General features: G+C 34.9%; 1 protein-coding gene and 2 long non-coding RNA genes across 3 annotated transcripts; 2 read left to right on the top strand and 1 right to left on the bottom strand.

The window, feature by feature from the left end:
• Positions 1–1,658: 1,658 nt before the first annotated feature.
• Positions 1,659–2,714, top strand: LOC132612996 (uncharacterized). The gene has a single exon (XM_060327059.1). It carries the CDS (start codon positions 1,659–1,661, stop codon positions 2,712–2,714), a length of 1,056 nt encoding a protein of 351 aa, XP_060183042.1.
• Positions 2,715–10,388: 7,674 nt separating this feature from the next.
• LOC132615920 (uncharacterized) lies at positions 10,389–15,629 on the bottom strand. The gene is made up of 2 exons (XR_009572890.1): positions 15,563–15,629; positions 10,389–11,550 (listed from the first exon to the last, which is right to left on the bottom strand). It is a non-coding gene; the product is annotated as an uncharacterized LOC132615920 (long non-coding RNA).
• On the top strand, positions 12,124–14,901 carry LOC132614817 (uncharacterized). The gene is made up of 3 exons (XR_009572454.1): positions 12,124–12,597; positions 13,314–13,364; positions 14,567–14,901. It is a non-coding gene; the product is annotated as an uncharacterized LOC132614817 (long non-coding RNA).
• Positions 15,630–15,866: the final 237 nt, after the last annotated feature.

Raw genomic sequence — 15,866 nt, 5'->3', positions numbered from 1 at the left:
TCTCTTTTTACCCTTAACCTTTCTCAATATTTCCATACAATAATATTCATAAATAATATCCATAACCAACTTGTACATTAAAATAATTTTTGAAAATGGTCTCGCCCTTAACTTTCCACGACGACTTTGGAATTTCCAAACACACAAGATACGGGCTATAACAAATACAAACCAACATTCAGATCTAATCTTATCCTATCTTATATAAAAGTACAATTCAACTTTCATTGCTTTGCTATTTGTACAACATTATATGTATTCATGTTATGAAATATTAAGTATGAATGTCCACTACACAAATATAATGCTTCTTTCATTATCTTCCACCATCTTAATGCTTCCTCCATTATCTTCCACCATCTTAATGGTTCTTCCAATATCTCATATATTGAATGCATATGTAGCATTATAAATAGAGGCATAAGTTTTCATATGGAATGTACTTAAACACATTTTGGATGAATAAGAAATCTCTCCTCTCTTGTCTCTCTTAATTTCTATTATTTTCATCCTTTACTATTGTTACTCTTTTAGCTTAATTTACAACACGTTATTAGCACGAAGCTCTCTAATTCTATTTGCATCGTTAGTTCGAGTTCGGTTTTCTTTTAGGTGAAGTCTTATTTATCTGTTAAGATTCGATAAATATTTAGTGGCAAATTTATTTGTTTTAAACATACTTACATTTGGTTTGTGACTTGTGATCTTTCTGTGACATAAACAAGACTGAGCTAAGCAAATTAACAGTGACTAGAACATCTAAAAACAACAGCCGTACTCGGTGATATAGATAAACCACGCCAAGAAGAAATGTCAAAGTAGACAGAAAAACTAATAGAGAATGCAGAATGGACAACATATCATAGCACGGGCTGGCCAGCACTTCACCATGTCAATTTTAAAACTGATAATTACAACATCACTATAAGATGACATCAAGGGACATAACTAGCTTTACATATATCACATGACAAATAGTGAGCCAACTTCTGTAATTTGTTAGATTTCCCACCTTTCTGTTACTTCATGCCTGATGTATTTTATTTAGAAAGTAGTATGTTAAACAATCTTTGTGATTCTGTTGCTTTTTGACTTCGCGTGTAGCTAACACCCTGCATAGAATGTTATGTATTCCGATGGAAGGAACTAAAAATAAAATTTAATCGTTCAGGAAGCTTTGGGTTCTGAATTAGTGTAACTGTCAAATCATTGCATAATTTCTTTGTAGATTGAGCATGTGGATTGAATATACTCTTACTTGATGTACCTGCCTTTAGTGATAGACGATATATAATGTATGCAGATGCTCACAAATTTTGTCACCCATAAGATTTTATGGTCCGATATACCAAAAAAAAAATCGAATGAAAGGATTAGCCCGTCTAAACTTAGCCCACCTAATTTATTTAGATAGGACAGAAGATGTTTGTGCATCGAGAATATCTAAGCTTCAATGTTTTTCAGCAGACATTGCAAAATGATTATGAGGATTAAAACACACATGATATATTAACTGTACGAGTAATTTTTACTTTTGGTTGTGCATACTGTTTGTGGAAGAAAAAGGGTTATTGGTTCGTGGAAATAAAAATACTATTTTGAGATTATGTTATTTAATTATTTCTAACTCAAATATTTTTATGATGGTTTTGATCATCATGTCGAATTTGTCAAAGCTTGAGTTTGTGGCACTTGATATCTCCGGAAAGAATTACCTATCATGGGTACTCGATGCTGAAATGCGCCTAGACGCCAAAGGTCTTGGTGCCACGATTACTCAAAATAATACAACATCGAGTCAAGACATAGCGAAGGCAATGATTTTCCTTCGTCATCATCTGGATGAAGGATTGAAAGTTGAATACCTGACAGTGAAAGATCCACTTGAATTGTGGACTGGCTTGAAGGAAAGGTATGACCACATTAAGGTAACGGTATTGCCCAGGGCTTGTTATGAGTGGATTCACTTACGGTTACAAGATTTTAAAACTGTATGTGATTATAACTCTGCTGTTTATAGAATTACGTCCCAATTGAAATTATGTGGGGATAATATAATTGACGAGGATATGTTGGAAAAGACTCTTACGACTTTTCATGCCTCAAATTTGGTATTACAACAACAGTACCGTGAAAGGGGTTTTAAAAAGCATGTTGATTTGATATCATGTCTTCTTGTAGCTGAGCAGCATAATACCCTTTTATTGAAAAATCATGAAGCACGTCCCACTGGAACTGCTCCATTCCCGGAAGCGAATGTGGTAGCAACACATGGCCCAACTGAAAGAAGACAAAATAATCGGGGCCATAATAATGAGCGTGGGCGTGGAAGGGGCAGGGGACGATATAATAATCGTCGTGATGGTGGTCACCATAAAAGAGAGAACAATATGGGTTATCAAGGAAATCCTTCAAGGAACAACTGTCATCGTTGTGGTTTGAAAGGTCACTGGAAAAATGAATGTCGGGCGCCTGAACATTTTGTCAGGCTTTATCAAAATTCCTTCAAAAGAAAGGCAAATAGAGGTGGTGCCTCTTCTGCTAATGCCCGGGTGGAGTCACACATGACTTTTAAAAATAACGATGAGGCAGGGCCTTCACGAAAATATGATGATAATGTTGAAGCTAATTTGGCTTTGAAAGATGATGATTTTGATGGGCTTGATGATATTACTCATTTGGAAGTTGAAGACTTCTTTGGAGATCAAAATTGAGATTTGATCGTTTCACTGGGGAATGTGTTATGTTATTATTTTTATTTATGTGTTTTAAGTTGTCCTTATGTTGTTTTATTTTCGATAAGTACTTAAGTTCTCTATGTTGTTTTATTTTCAAGGATTAGTAATTAAGTTTTATATTGTTAGTTTCCGTATTTCTTACGATGTATTTTTGTTTTTATGAAGATAAATAAAATTCTCCAGTCTTTAATTGGATCCAAGATGAGTAATGGAGATATGTGCCTTTTGGATAGTGCTACAACTCACACTATATTAAGAGAAAAGAAATATTTCTCTCATTTGGTTATGAAAAGGGCTTGTGTTAATACAATATCTGGTAGTACAAAATTAATTGAGGGCTCTGGAAAAGCGACCTTATTACTACCTGGAGGAATAATATTGGCTATTAGTGATGCACTATATTGCAGCAAGTCTCGAAGAAACCTATTAAGTTTCAAGGTTATTCGCCAAAATGGCTATCATGTTGAGACTGCCAATGAAGGAAAGTTTGAGTACCTTTATATTATTACAATGAAAGCTGGGGAAAAGTTTGTGCATGAAAAATTACCCGCACTTTCTTCCGGGTTGTACCATACAAGTATTGGTGCGGTTGAAACACATGTTGTAGTAAATAAAAGGTTTAATGATTCTAATGATTTTATCATTTGGCATGACCGATTGGGCCATCCCGGTTCTAGTATGATGTGCAAAATAATTAAGAATTCACATGGGCATACTTTGAAGAACCAAAAGATTCTTCAATTTAAGGAATTCTCTTGTGCTGCTTGTTCTCAAGGAAAATTGATTATTAAACCATCAGCAACTAAGGTTGGGATTGAATCCCCCGCATTTCTGGAACGTATACAAAGTGATATATGTGGGCCAATTCACCCTTCATGTGGACCATTTAAATATTATATGGTCTTGATTGATGCATCTACAAGATGGTCACATGTGTGCTTATTATCAACTCGCAATATGGCTTTTGCGAGATTGTTGGCTCAAATAATAAGGTTAAGAGCACAATTTCTAGATAATGCAATAAAGAAAATTCGTCTTGATAATGCTGGTGAGTTTACATCTCAAGACTTTAATGATTATTGTACGGCCACGGGAATAACAGTTGAACATTCGGTTGCTCATGTTCATACTCAAAATGGTATGACATAATCAATGATTAAACTCCTACAATTGATAGCTAGACCATTGCTAATGAGGACAAAACTTCCTGTTTCGGTATGGGGACATGCTATTTTGCATGCAGCAGCACTTGTGCGTATAAGGCCAACCAGTTATCATGAATTCTCCCCATTACAATTGGCTTTTGGTCAAGAGCCAAATATTTCCCATCTTCGAATTTTTGGATGTGCGGTATATGTTCCAATTGCTTCACCACAACGCACAAAGATGGGTCCCCAAAGAAGGTTGGGGATATATATTGGGTATGAATCTCCTTCAATTTTAAAATATTTAGAACCGATGACTGGAGATTTATTTACAGCAAGATTTGCTGATTGTCATTTTGATGAATCAGTATACCCAACATTAGGGGGAGAACATAAGCAATTGGAAAAGGAGATAGATTGGAATGCATTATCACTATCTCATTTAGATCCTCGAACAAATCAATGTGAGCAAGAGGTTCAAAAGATGATTTATTTGCAAAATGTCGCAAATCAACTGCCAGATGCATTTACTAATCTTCTAAGAGTTACTAAATCTCATATTCCAGCTGTAAATACTCCAGTTCGAGTTGATGTCCCAGTAGGACAAACGGTTAATGCAAATGAGTCCAGGCCACGTCTGAAACGTGGTAGACCAATCGGTTCCAAGGATAAAAATCCTCGAAAAAGAAAAGAAATAAATGATCAAGATGATCATCATGTGAGGGAAATTGCTCAAGAAGAGTCCCGAGACATAATAAATGATAATCCCACAGAGAAGGTCCAGATACTTCAAAATAATAATAGTGAAGAGATCTCGATAAGTTATGTCTCGACGGGGAAAAGGTGGAACCGAAATGATATTGTGGTCGACAATACTTTTGCATATAATGTTGCTGTTGAGATAATGCAACAAGATGAGGATCTTGAGCTAAAATCTGTTGATGAATGTAGACAGAGAAATGATTGGCCAAAATGGAAGGATGCAATTCAAGCAGAAATGACTTCACTTGAAAAACGTGAAGTTTTCAAACCAATAGTCCGAACACCTGAAGATGTCAAGCCAGTGGGGTACAAATGGGTGTTTGTGCGAAAACGAAATGAGAAAGGTGAAGTCGTAAGATATAAAGCACGACTTGTGGCACAAGGATTTTCACAAAGGCCTGGCATTGATTATGTGGAGACATATTCTCCTGTGGTGGATGCAATTACCTTCAGGTATCTAATAAATCTGGCAGTTCGTGAAAAGCTTGATATGCAACTGATGGATGTTATCACAACCTATTTATAGGGCTCATTGGACCAAGAAATTCTTATGAAAATCCCTGAAGGATTCAAAGTGCCCGAAGCATACAAAAATTCGCAGGAAACCTGTTCAATAAAACTTCAGAAATCTTTATATGGATTGAAACAATCAGGGCGGATGTGGTACAATCTTCTTAGTGAATATTTGCTAAAGGAAGGATATAAAAATGATCCTATTTGTCCTTGTGTTTTTATAAGAAGGTATGGGTCTGAATTTGTCATAATAGCTGTGTATGTTGATGACTTGAACATCATTGGCACTCCTAAAGAGCTTTCAAAAGCTATAGAGTGTTTGAAGAAAGAATTTGAAATGAAAGATCTAGGTAAGACAAAATTTTGTCTTGGCCTACAAATTGAGCATTTGACAAATGGAATATTTGTCCATCAATCAACATACACTGAAAAAGTTTTAAAGCGTTTTTACATGGATAAATCACATCCGTTGAGTACCCCGATGGTTGTGAGATCGCTTGACATAAATAAAGATCCATTTCGACCTAAGGATAATGATGAAGAGCTCATTGGTGATGAAACTCCATATCTCAGTGCAATTGGGGCATTGATGTATCTAGCTAATAATACCCGACCAGATATATGTTTTGCAGTAAGTTTATTGGCAAGATTCAGCTCCTCCCCAACAAAAAGACATTGGAATGGTGTTAAGCATATATTCAGATATCTTCAAGGAACAATTGATCTAGGATTATTTTATTCTTATGAATCCAAGTCAGATATGATCGGTTATGCAGATGCAGGATATTTATCTGACCCACATAAAGCCCGATCTCAAACAGGCTATTTATTTACATATGGAGGTACAGCTATATCATGGCGTTCAATGAAACAAACAATAGCTGCCACTTCTTCAAATCATGCGGAGATAATAGCCATTCATGAAGCTAGTCGGGAGTGTGTTAGGTTGAGATCAATGACTCAACATATTCAGGAAATGTGTGGTTTTCTTTTGAAAAGGGATATTCCAACTATATTGTACGAAGACAATGCTGCATGTATTGCTCAACTGAAGTGGGGATACATTAAAGGATATAAAACAAAACATATTTCACCAAAGTTCTTTTTTACTCATGATCTTGAAAAGAAAGGTGAGATAGATGTTCAACAAATTCGCTCGATCGATAATTTGGCGGATCTGTTCACTAAAGCATTACCAACCTCGACATTTGAGAAGCTGATATACAAGATTGGAATGCGTCATCTTCGAGAACTAAAGTGATCTTTTCATCAGGGGGAGAAAATACGTGCTGCACTCTTTTTTCCTTAACCAAGGTTTTGTCCCATTGGGTTTTTCTTAGTAAGGTTTTTAATAAGGCAGCTCTCAAAGCGTATTACTAGATATGTGTACTCTTTTTCCTTCACTAGGACTTTTTCCCACAGGGTTTTTCCTAGTAAGATTTTAACAATGCACATCATCTATGGACATCCAAGGGGGAGTGTTATGAAATATTAAGTATGGATGTCCACTACACAAATATAATGGTTCTTCCATTATCTTCCACCATCTTAATGGTTCTTCCATTATCTTCCACCATCTTAATGATTCTTCCATTATCTTCCACCATCATAATGGTTCTTCCAATATCTCATATATTGAATGCATATGTAGCACTATAAATAGAGGCATAAGTTTTCATATGGAATGTACTTCAACACATTTTGGATGAATAAGAAATCTCTCCTCTCTTGTCTCTCTTAATTTCTATTATTTTCATCATTTACTATTGTTACTCTTTTAGCTTAATTTACAACAATTCCGTCAATGACTCAACAATTCTCGTAGTTTCATCAACCCCATTATGACCAAGTCCAATTATTGACTTGTAGGATTAGGACCAAAAGACTCATTATGAAGTGAATCGGTTTCCCTTATCATGTCTTAACTCACGCGTTATTTTTAATTTATTTTTTAGCCCTATGTCACGTCCTTAGTCTTCGCGTACGTGCGGCACTTGACAACTCACTCATATTCTTGCACAACTTGCTCACGATCTTGCTATGCTAAGTCAGCCTTTACTGCTACACCTACGATCGCTAAGGGCCTGTTTGGAAAGCCACCCAGGTAATTGGAATTGGATGTAATTGGGTGTAATTACATAGTTTGGCTTGTTTGTTTGACCAAGTAATTACACAGTTATATGAGAATTTGGTGTAATTGAGAGGGTGTAATTACACTATCCAATTCTGGGGGGGAGGGGGTTTGAGAATTGGGTGTAATTACACTCTGTAATTACATAGTTACTTTTTTAGTTTGTTTCTTTTTTGTTTATTTTAATTTCTTTTTATTTTTAATATATTTTAATTTCTATTATTTTTATTTCTTTTGATTTTAATTTATTTTTTATTTCTATTATTTTAATTTTTAAAATGTATTTTTCTTTGTATATTATTTGTTTTTCATTTTCTTTTTTCTCATTCCGAACATTTACTTCTTGTAGTTCCATGTAATTGCTCGTATTTTTTTTTATTATTTTATTCATTTAGCATAACCGTGTTATTATTCTAATTTTTGAAACTACACCTCTTAATGTTGAAAAGAATGAGTCATTAACAAACTTGGCATATAACGAGCGACTTTATTAAAGTAGAATTTTGATGTGAATAAGGTTATAGACTTATATTTTCTCTTTCTTTTGAATTATTTATTTAAGTTGTGTTGGAACATACTTATATAATGTTAGAATTTGACATAATATATTATGTTAAACTTTTTCTTTTGGATTTTGAATTTAGGTTATATTTTCAATTTTAAGTTATTTGCTTTCACATTGCATGTTGTTTATTTTTCACTTACATTTGATGAATTTTTTGTGTCAAACATTTGAATAATGTTATGGCATTATATTATAAATATTATTTTTTTTTGTCAATATCCAATCCATGACGTTATCACACAAAAAAAAGTCTTCTTTTAAGTTTTATAATTAATTAAAATTAAATATTATTAATTTGAAAAATATATATCAATTATTTTTTACAATATTTTTCAATTCTCCCTGGCTTCCTTCCACCACAGAGCAAGCCAGTTTGTCTTAGAATCTCCTTCCTTGAAAGCTTCCGTTTTTCAGTTCAGAATCCGATGTGAGGAAAAGAATAGTTACAAATATATGATTATTAATTAATATATTTTCAAATATTTTAAAATTAAACTAACTGTGTAATTACACTTGTGCAACCAAACAGCACGCTTGTAATTACATAGTAATTACGTTATTACAAACAAACATGTCGTTATAATTACACTACTGTGTAATTACTAGGCTGTGTAATTATGACCCTAGTAATTACACCAATTCCAATTAGCAGGTGGCCTTCCAAACAAGCCCTAAGAGAATGATAGTTAAGGAAAACAAGAGAAATTTGCTAAAGGAAGGTTTTTATTAGAGAGAACTTCTTGATTTTGCTTAATGGGTTTTACAAATGAATGACCCTCCTATTTGTACTACTCACCTAGGGATTAGTATGTAAATTATAATTATTATACAAGTCCCTACATATTTAGAAATAAGACCCTATTCTAGAAATCTATACAACTAGAGTATTCCAAGGACGTTCCATGAAATTCTAAGAAAGTCTTCCTCGATATTTTCATAAGAATCTAGAGCTTATGCTCTCCATAGATCTAGAATCACCTCACAAATGCTAGTCTCCTTTGTACACATAAGCTTCTTGGCAAAATTAGTTCCACGTGGCGCTTAAGTGTCATGATGACGTGGCAGGTTGTCACACCAAGCTATAATCTTTGGATTATCTATCAAGTTTTTTTTTTTTTATTAAACTAATTCTATATTATAGTTGCCTTTCTCCCTTTGTTTTACATTGTAAGGTAATTTAGAAGTTGTCGACATGTCAGAATGATTGGTCTAATTACTTTTCACTTATGTCTAATAAAAAGTCATTTTTTGTTTGAATAATATTCACCTATCCTTCGCTTATTATTCATCAGAAAAGACATCAACCTAACCTTGTCCATTTTGAACTTATTCATATATGCCTTAATTATAGGAAACGTATCCAATGCCACGTTGTTTCACCAAATTATTTGAAAGTGACCAAGTGCATGGCTAAAAGAGCCTTATTAAGTGGTAACAAAAAGTTATCTGCTATTAGACTTAGCTATAATAATAATAATAATAATAATAGTGGATATCTTTTTCAAATAATGGTAGAACATGTGATCTTCCATTTGTAACTTTCGGTGCCTTTGATCTAAATAAAACAAAATGATTATGACATACTTTATATAACCAAACATGAAGTTATTCAATTTCAATCAAAACAAAAAACAGGAAAATTAGTTATTAGAGATATATCTCAATCATTAAACGTGTTCTTTTAATATGATGTTAAAAGATAAAATTACTAATTTAGATTAGTAAATTTAGATGATTTTTACGAAAAAAATAATAGGTCCAAAATGCATATACCACTAAATGTTTAATTTTTATGGCTTAATTTAAGCTAATAGTTATACTTTCATGGGTTCGAGCAGAAGATACTTTTCCGATAGGGATGTTGAGGGAAATAATACGTATTTCCATTGAAATGTTTTTTTTTTTCTGAAAATTTCACGAATAATATTTGGTCACAAGTTTATAAAACATAGTTTATAATGAATTTTTCGTAAGAAAGAAGATGTTTCAATGTTAATGACTGCAATTTTTCCACCGTACGTATTGAAGGAAAGACTGCTATATACAAATATGGCTACAGACTTTTCTCACTTAACATATGATTATGTGATACTATTACTTAATAAATATGGCTACAGACTTTTCTCACTTAACATATGATTATTATATACTGTCACTTAATTATGATAAGTTGATATAGTTTGGTGTAAATATTATGTGCAGGTAAAACTAGGATAGTATCTGCTCATTGAGTAATTTTTCTATGCATCTATTTCAAATTTAACAGTATTGTTGAAAATAGCTATTGGGTGAGTCCACCCATAAGGTGTACTAATTAGTCATATATTAGCTTGTCCTCCTACTAAACACTACCTACAACGTATAAATACACTATTATGGGCGTATGAAAGAAGAGGTTTTTTTCTCCACAAGAATATGGCAGCTAGGTTAGCTATCCAAGAGAGAAAACGCTCTGCTTCTTATGAGGATATCTAGACTTTGGACAAAAGGAATTCACCCGCTTCATGACGATTCCCGACTGAGAAATCTAAGGCTATGAAAAATGCGTACGGCTTAGTATTAATTTATGCAAATTACAGGTACGATGGTAGTGTATTTATACACATACACTACTCGTACAGAACACTAATATTGTACTTCTAATACATGAAGGTGATAGAGTTATACATCAACCTTAACTGCAATACTTAAGCTTATCACAACTTAACAATAAGATATACTTATCCTAAGGGATCTTATCGTGATATTTATCATGCTCTTCAGCAGTTCCCCTCAAGCTAATTGGAGGTGAGTTCACCATTCTTAGCTTGTCTCTAAAGAATCTGAACAAGTCCTTTGCTAGAGCCTTGGTGTGAATGTCAACTAGCAGATCTTCGGATCTAACAAACTGAGTGATTAACTGTCATTGAGTTACCTTTTCTCTAACAAAATGATAATCCAATTCTACATGTTTAGTTCTAGCATGTAGAACTGGATTTGTAGTCATGTACAGTGCACTCATATTGTCACAAAACAGTGTAGGAGCAGACTTGTGTATATTTTAATATCCTGCAGAATATAAGTTATCCATGTGAGCTCAGCTGTTGTAGCAGCTAAAGCTCTATACTCAGCCTTTGCACTTGACCTTGCAATTGTGTTTTGCTTCCTAGAAGACCAGGATACACAATTTTCACCAAGATATATGTTGTAGCCAGTGGTGGATCTTCTTGTTGTTACACATCTTGCCCATTTTACATCTGAGAAGCCATATAGTCTGAATGAAGACTGAGATGTAATACATAGTCCATGACTAATGGTTCCTTTTACATATCTTAGTATCCTCTTTACAGCCTGAAAGTGCAGAGAGTTGGGATTCTACATGAACTGGCTAGCAAGATTTACAGCATGAGTTATGTCTGGTCTGGTCAATGTCAAGTATTGCAAGCTTCCTACAATGCTTTTGTATACTGAGGGATCAACTGCCAATAGCTTCTTGTAGAGTGTACTTCTGTGCTAAGAGAGTATGAACTGCCTTTACATTGGCCATGTCCACTTTCTAAAGCAAATCACTTGCATATTTGCTTTGATTCAAGTGAATTCCTCGTGGGAAGTAGGTTACTTCAATTCCTACAAATAAGTCCAACTGTCCAAGGTCCTTCATGGAAAATTCAGTGCCCAACTTCTTCACAACACCATCTGTTTGCTTTGGATTGCTGCCTGTCAAAATTATGTTATCTACATACAATAATAGCAGTATTGTTGCCTCTGAACTATGAAGAGTAAATATAGATGAATCAACCCTACTGCATTTGATCCAAGATGAAGCAAATATAGACTAAATCTCTCTAATCAAGCTTTAGGAGATTGTTTGAGACTATTCAGTGCCTTTTTCAATAGACAAACATGTTCTGGATATTTTCGATCAACACAACCTGGTGGCTGACTACTTCTTCCTCAAGATGTCCATGCAAAAATACATTCTTAATGTTACACCCCGTACTTCGAAGAAACACTGTTAAATTTGAATGTAAGAATGTCGAGTTACGACTAGTTAAAACAACTTTGGAGTATGAGGAATGAGGCATTATTAAGTATATTGTTTAAATAATGGATGATTATGATCTTGTAAGTCGTCATCGGGAAAGAGTATTTTAAAACACAAGAATATGGTCATTATCATGTATAATAAGTGATAAATATCATGTATGGAGGGTTTCGGAATATTTTGAGATCGAGCAAGTTGAAGAAAATAAGTTCGACGAAAATTTGAGAAATGCCGGACAAATTTTTAGTCAACTTTGGAGGGGTATATCTCTATGCATATTTGGAGTTTTAAGGCGTTTCAAAAGCCTAAAATGAAGTTCGTCAAGTCTAGTTTATGATTCAACAAACCACTCATCGATAGGACGTCGGAGTAGAGAATTATAGACGCTACAAACTGAACTGTCGCGCAGAAACAGCACTGCTACAGTACGCTACAGCACTGCTACAGTACTGTAGCTACAGTGACGCCGTTTCAGCCCTTATAAAAAGGGGCAAAACCCCATTTTTATCATCTAAAAACTTCTCAAATTTTCCAGAAAATTCAGCAACAAAAAGGGGCCTAAATCTCACATAAAAGTGAGGATTGTGAGTGAAATTTCAAGCTACGAAGTACTAATCGAAGTCCGGGCAACGCATAATCACGAATATAATTTTGTTTGGAGTTAGAGGAGCATGGGAACAATAAGATGTTGAAGGATTTGCTACTTTCATAAAAACAAGGTAAGAATCAATTCTTTTTTCTTATGTTATGAAGGTTTGTTTGTGTTGTAGTATGTAGAAATGAGTAGAATTTATGGAAATATGAAAGTTTGCAAAGTGGGTATGTATATATATTATATATGTAGCCATGGGTGTATATATGTTGTATACATATATGAGTTGAATTTTAAGTTGTATACTAGTTGTGGTTATTGTGGAATTTGTATTGGAAATGGAAGTTGAATGAAAATTGGATGAAATTGGAAAGAAGCCATGTTGGCCGTGTGGTAGATTGTTGTTGGAGATGAATTAGTAAGTAGAAAATGTGTTGGAATGGTTTTGTTGCATATATAAGAATTTTGGATTGAATATGGAAGTTGATGGAATTGTTGAATATTGAATATATAGCTTGGAATACTTTTGGTTTATGTTTGAATGGTCTTATATTAGTATGTGAATATGAAAATATTGATATCGGGTTGTAAGTGCAAAGTTGGATTTGGAATTGTCGCATTATTTGGAAAATAAGACTATTTACGCTAGAATGCGTTCCTAGTCGATTATTGATGTTGTATATATTGTTGTTGGTATGGTTGTTGTTGTTTTAGCCGAGTTTTAACCTCGGGGATGATATATATATAGGGGAGATGCTGCTCAAATTTTTATAGACAAGAATTGGTTAAGGTTGAAATTTTAAGTCTTATGAATAGTAAATTGGTAAATGTGACCATTTGTAGGTTTTGGACGAAACGGGATTTGAGTTTTGGCAAGCGTAAAGGGCAAGAAAGGTATGTAAAGCTATCCCGATTCTTCTCTTGGCATGTCCTAGATGTACTAGGCTTGGATTTACGCCTCGGGGAATATTCTGTCCATCGGAATCCGCGTTTGAAATCGTCTCTTTTTCATTCAATAGAATTGAATTCCTTAAGTATGCTTTGATGAAAAATTATGAAAATTTTTCCCAAATTGCTTAGGAAGTTATGGAATGTCCTAGAACCTTTGTAGGTGACCCCATAAGCTTAAAAATACGTAATTTGAGCCCACCGCTTCATTGGTTCCGAGGTGGGCCCACTATTTCCAATTTTACCCTTTATGTGTCTATGACTTGTCTTCGAGCGTTTTCGTTAGAGATACTCTAACTACTCCTTTATCTACTAAATAAAAACTATTTTAAATATTTCATTAAGTCTTATGAATTGTTTTGAATCTTGAAAACGATCTCGGATAGATTATGCCTCCGTAACCCGTTATGACATCTAAATTTACTTACTATGTTTCCGTCCGATTTCATTGATTTGATTTGACATTCGATATGCCTCATTGAGTCTCTGGAAATATATTTATGGTATTTTTAGTGCATTTAGTTTCTCACTACTCCGTTCGTGGATGCCTCAATGTTTCCCCCACTGAGCCCGGGCCAGGATATGTTGTCAAGCGTGATCCTTTGCATTGTTCGCCGTGCCTCGATGTGAGGGGGCAGGTATACGCGTACATGGGTTTGTGGAGTATGCTGTGCCATGTACGCTTGTTCTGATATGATCTGATATGGCCATCTGATATGATATGCTATGTTACGGGGTTATTCCCCTTTTCTGATCCTTATGTGTTGTGGCACCAGTGTCGGGGGGTGACCACGTTCTGTCTGCCGAGTCCCTTGGCAGGGGCCGGATATGATATGGCATATGTTTTTGTACATACTTTTCATGTTTTGAAAATATGCATTTGATACTCTGGACATCTCACTCACATTTCTGTACGTTCTGTTCCGGTTATGATTTTGTTCCGTAATGGGACCAGGTATGACATACGTTTCCTGTAAGTACTATTTATGCTTTATGATCAGCATTTTGCTAATCTGGATATTCCGTTCATTTTTCTGTACCTCCTGTTCCGATTATGACTTTGTTTACTACGTTCCATGCTTTACATACTCAGTACATATTTCGTACTGACCCCCTTTCTTCGGGGGCTGCGTTTTCATGCCGCGCAGGTACAGACTACAGATTTGCTGACCCACCTGCCTAGGACACCTATTCTGCTATTCTGGAGCGCTCTTTTGTCCAGAGCCTATACTCTGGTACAGTCTGCTGCTGTTGGATATATGTACGCTATTCATGGGTACGACGGGGCCCTGTCCTGTCTTATGTTTCTGTTATGTTCTGTAGAGGTCTGTAGACATACATGTGGGTTCTGTATATGTTTTGGGTTGCTATGATTTGTGATAGCCTTATCGGCTTCCATGTGTTATATATGTTCCTCTATGACACTAGTAATGTCGACTGACTTTTATATTTATATAATCTGCTAGTCTGCTGGTTTGGATTATTGGGTACGTTTGGGTGTCCAGCACGGACACTAGTCACGGCCTACGGGGTTGGGTCGTGACACTTAACATCTAGCTGACTAATGGACTAGTGTTAAGTAACTACAACATACAGGACAGTTCTTATAGTGGTTGCTTTTACAATAGGACTAAAAGTTTCTTCAAAATCTACCCCTTCAACTAGTGAATAGCCTTTTGCAACTAGTCTTGCTTTATGTATTTCAGTTGATCCATCTAACTTCATTTTACACTCACTTAGATCCTACTACATTCATCTTAGCAGTTCTAGGAACCAAAGTTTCCACGACCCAACTCGTGGTTCGTTAGGGCTCCCACACTAACCGCCCTGGTGGACGAACCCTTCCCTTAATCTAACTCATTTTAATTAAAATACATCACGCGAAAATAAGAAGATAATATGCCAACAGTCTCAATAAGTGCAGAAGCACTAATACATAAATGCCCAAAAATCTGGTCCGAAACTAGTACAAGAGCCACTACTACTAACTAAATACAAAGTCTGAATAGAAAACAAAAACAAGTCTAATAAAATCTGTCTCGGAAAAGAAAGGACAGATATATATATATATATATATATATATATATATATATATATATATATATATAAGAGCCTCCGGGCTGCGAATCTAGAAAATGGCTCACCCTGGAAACTCTAGTTGTAAGCCTTACAATCACGCGCGAGGACAGGAACTAGAACCTGCGATGTACTTTGCACTCAAAGAAAAGTGTAACAAGATTAGTATGAGTAAAACACACGTACGCGTAGCTATCATAGGCCAACAATGATTAGTTCACACATGCACATAGAAAAAGATTAACAGATAGAGTAGATAAGTAGTTAACACAAATAATGATCATCAAGAGAGACCCGCGGGGATGGGCGACATGATTCCTGAGGTCATCGGGCGAGATTTGATAGGATTTGAGGAAGTTAGGACCTTAAAGT

The sequence above is a fragment of the Lycium barbarum genome, chromosome 10 (genome assembly GCF_019175385.1).
Source record: "Lycium barbarum isolate Lr01 chromosome 10, ASM1917538v2, whole genome shotgun sequence".
NCBI classification, from domain to species: Eukaryota; Viridiplantae; Streptophyta; class Magnoliopsida; order Solanales; family Solanaceae; genus Lycium; species Lycium barbarum.
The sequence above is the reverse complement of the archived record's forward strand: the minus strand, read 5'-3'. Positions and strand labels throughout refer to the sequence as shown.